Source organism: Silene latifolia, chromosome 1 (assembly GCF_048544455.1).
Source record: "Silene latifolia isolate original U9 population chromosome 1, ASM4854445v1, whole genome shotgun sequence".
Lineage (NCBI taxonomy): Eukaryota > Viridiplantae > Streptophyta > Magnoliopsida > Caryophyllales > Caryophyllaceae > Silene > Silene latifolia.
Window position 1 is genome coordinate 45458446 of NC_133526.1, and position 3778 is coordinate 45462223.

Sequence of the window (3778 nt, forward strand, 5' to 3'; positions counted from 1 at the left end):
GAAACTTATTATTATTATACCCTTGATCATATATGTAATATTACTAACAAGTCTTAGTAAATATCAATTTTGTATACTAATAATCTTAGTAACTTATGATAATTATTTTAGAGAGATAAGTAGTTTTGTTCACATGCAAAACACATGAATGAGCTTACTTACAAAAATTAACCAAAAATTGGTCTTAAGCAAAGAGGAAAACCGGGTGGGAGGGTAGGTGTAGGAGTGGACTTGTTTCAATTTTTTGTCCAATCTTTTTTGTCACATGCACAAAGATTTTATGACAATTTATGGAAGAAAAAACAAGTAAAAGTGAAATGATGATCATCCACTAACTTTATTTACACGGTCCACTTGCCCATTTACGGGTACATGTTGGTTCTTATATTTGTCGCACAAATACGTGTAATTTTATTTTAAACATCGTTTCATGTTTAAATACTTCCATAATTAATTCGTCCAAATCACTCCGTAAATATACGTGTACCACTACACATATTATTTACGTACTAATATTAATCACATTAATTAATTAGTACAATTTTAGTGAATTAACAATTAATTAACTAAAAACACATCTCATAAAATTTATTATTTAATTATCGCATAATTAAATAATAACTGCCGCTCCTCGAGTTCGCAACTCGAAATCTCTCTAAAATAATCGACTAACCTTTTAGTCTATAAATCAAGGGACTAAATAAATTGTATCTCATACAATTAATTAGTTGTCTATTGGGGTTCGTTCCTTTAGGTGTGACCGAAAGGGGTCAGTTGATCACCGCCGTCTCACGACAATAACGTCAAACTCTAGTCAGCCAACCGTTATCGATTTACGTTAATCAACTGACGAGGATCAAATAATTAAATATTTGATGATATTCCATTAATGAGATTTATTATGTAAACGCACTATTGTGGAGGACACTAACTCCAACAAAGAGATGCGTGACCTTTGGGGCTGGACTTATTATTAATGAGAGTAAGGAGTCCTTTGCTTGGCTATTTACGAAATTCGTAGAGGCTATGGGGGGTCGTCATCCAGTTTGTATGATAACTGATGAAGATGCGGGGATAGAAGAAGGAATGAAATTAGCCTGGAAAGACAAGGTGCAACACAGATATTGCATGTGGCACATACTAAAAAAGTTGCCTGAGAAAGTAGGGCCTGTAATATGTAAAGATACTGAGTTCCTGAAGAAGATAAACCGATGTGTTTGGAGCGAAGATGTGGAGCCGTCTGAATTTGAGGAAAGGTGGACAACAATAGTTGAATCTCTTGGGTTGTCGGATAACGAGTGGCTTAAGGAGAAGTTCAACATTAGAAATATGTGGGTTCCAGCTTACTTTCGTGATATGTTTTTAGGAGGTTTGATGAGAACGACCTCCAGGTCAGAGTCAGAAAACCACTTTTTCAGCAACTTCACTAATCCTAATTTAACCCAGTTGAGTTTTGGATGTGACTTGAGAGTGCAATGGATGCTCAAAGATGGACTCATTCGAAACTCGTTGCACAATAAAAAAACTCCTTCCCCCAGTTGTCGACTCCATTAGCCGTAGAAAAGCATGCATCAGAAATCTACACTCCAACAATTTTCGGCGAGTTTCAAAAGGAAGTCGAAGCAGCTTGCTATTCATGTGGTGTTGGGGATAAAGAAAAAGATAAAACCTATCCAATTCTATACACAGATATCATAGATCAAGTTCGAAACAAAACGTATAAGGTTGGTTTTAAGAAGGATGATGTTTCAGTGGTATGCACTTGCAAGAAGTTTGAAAGACATGGAATACTCTGTCGACATGCTCTGTGTGTCTTTAAAGATCGGGGAATTCAGAAAGTTCCAAGTGACTACCTGCTTAGTCGGTGGAGCAAACTAGCAACCTGCCAGCCAATCGTCGGCCCTAATGGCCAGTTGCTTGCTGATTGTACATCAATGGATGTACAGAAAAACAAAGTTGGCGAGTTATGGTCAGAGTTGTTTACTTGTGTGGCACTCGTTGACTAGAGTCCTGAGCATTGTGATGAGTTGCTTGGGATTTTGCGTGAGTTCAAGGAAAGGGTAAAAATTACCCCTGATGAAAGTGGAAATACTGGTATTGTAAAGGTAAAGGACAAGAATGCTGAAATTGGGATGCTTTTAGGAACAAACATTCCTAGTGAGATTAAGGTTTTGCCTCCAAGGCAGTGCAAAAACAAAGGCTCGGGAAAAAGGCTGATCTCACAAAGAGAACGAGCTGGGGAAGTGAACAAGAAAGCGCTAAGAAAATGCAGGGCCTGTGGGGAGATGGCGAACCACGACAGTAGGAATTGTGACCGAAGGACAACCGACAATGAGTAGAGTAATTTTTTATTTTACCTTATTGAAAAATTCGGGATTTTTATTTTATTTGATAGATATTGGACATTTGCCTTATTGAATAATTCGGGACTTTTTATTTTATTTGATAGATGTTGGACTTTTTTTCTTAAAACGAATGAATGTAACACTTATAGAATGTAAAACCTGAGTGTTCCTGTCACCATTATTTTGTGCACATACAACGGTATTTCATGCACATACAAATGTATTTCATGCACAAAGAACGTTATTTCATGCACACATTATGCGAGTATCAAGAAACCTTACGGCGATTAATTTATTCACTTTTTCACCAGATTTGGTAATCCAAAATGAGAATATCCCAACACTAAAATGTGATCAATTGAAATGAATCTTCCTGTACGACAAGTCTTTAAAATTCAAAGTGACGATCCTAGCGAAAATATTAAGAAATCGGAGAAATGTACATGGTTTAATTATGCACATCATGGTTATTTCATGCACGTAGAACGTTTTCTAACGCAAGATTAAGAGGCGTATTAAGAAACCGGAGAAATGTGATCTACCACTACATCCTTCTTTGCTACCACATCCCCAACCGTCAAAGTTAATAATAAAATTCCAAAATCTAAATTAAAATGCAACATTTTAAAAGTTCACTTGAGATTACTTTAAGATTTGACCTTGGACACATGAGTTACATATTTCATGCATGCACACTGTTATTTCATGCATGTGGAACAGTTTTTAATGCATTTACGATGTTTTCGATTTCATTCAGACCTTTTCGTTGTCCAATTTTGAAAATTGTCTCTCGTTTTCGTTGCCTCGTGACATGTTTGTTATCCAATTTTGAAAATTGTCTCTCGTTTTCGTTGCCTCGTGACATGTTCGTTTTCCAATTTCGAAAATTGTCTCTCGTTTTCATTGCCTCGTGACATGTTCGTTATCCAATTTTGAAAATTGTCTCTCGTTTTCGTTGCCTCGTGACATGTTCGTTATCCAAGTTTGAAAATTGTTTCTCGTTTTCGTTGCCTCGTGATATGTTTCTAGAATTAGTCCAGAAACATGACTTCATGTCTTACACGCCTTACATATTCCAAAATCTAATATGTACTCTCAAGACTTAGTGTACTACATATTCCAGAATAAACTCCACAAGAATCTAATATTCCAGGGTCTACTCCCTTTGTACATCCCTCGACTCAAGGAATCAGATCAAAAAATGGCAGTGTTTCGAATTTTGGATTAGGTCATCTGCCACTCCCTTTGCACATCCCTCGACTCAAGTGTTTAGAAAATATCACCTAGTGATAATCCTACAAAATAAACGGGGGGGAAAATACTGTTACGTAAAAGTCACTCTGAGACAGAATCTAATGAAAAGAAGATTAAAATTAGGCAAAATTTAAATTAGGCATTCAAGGTTCTTTATATTTACCTTTCTCTTGTTTCGC

The 3778-nt window shown here is 36.3% G+C and overlaps 1 protein-coding gene across 1 annotated transcript; it reads left to right on the forward strand.

Moving 5' to 3' along the window:
- Positions 1 to 1128: 1128 nt before the first annotated feature.
- LOC141645523 (protein FAR1-RELATED SEQUENCE 1-like) lies at positions 1129 to 2339 on the forward strand. Its single transcript, XM_074453988.1, has 3 exons — positions 1129 to 1369; positions 1690 to 1955; positions 2007 to 2339. Exons 1-3 carry the CDS (start codon positions 1129 to 1131, stop codon positions 2337 to 2339), a joined length of 840 nt encoding a protein of 279 aa, XP_074310089.1.
- The last annotated feature ends 1439 nt before the right edge of the window (positions 2340 to 3778 follow it).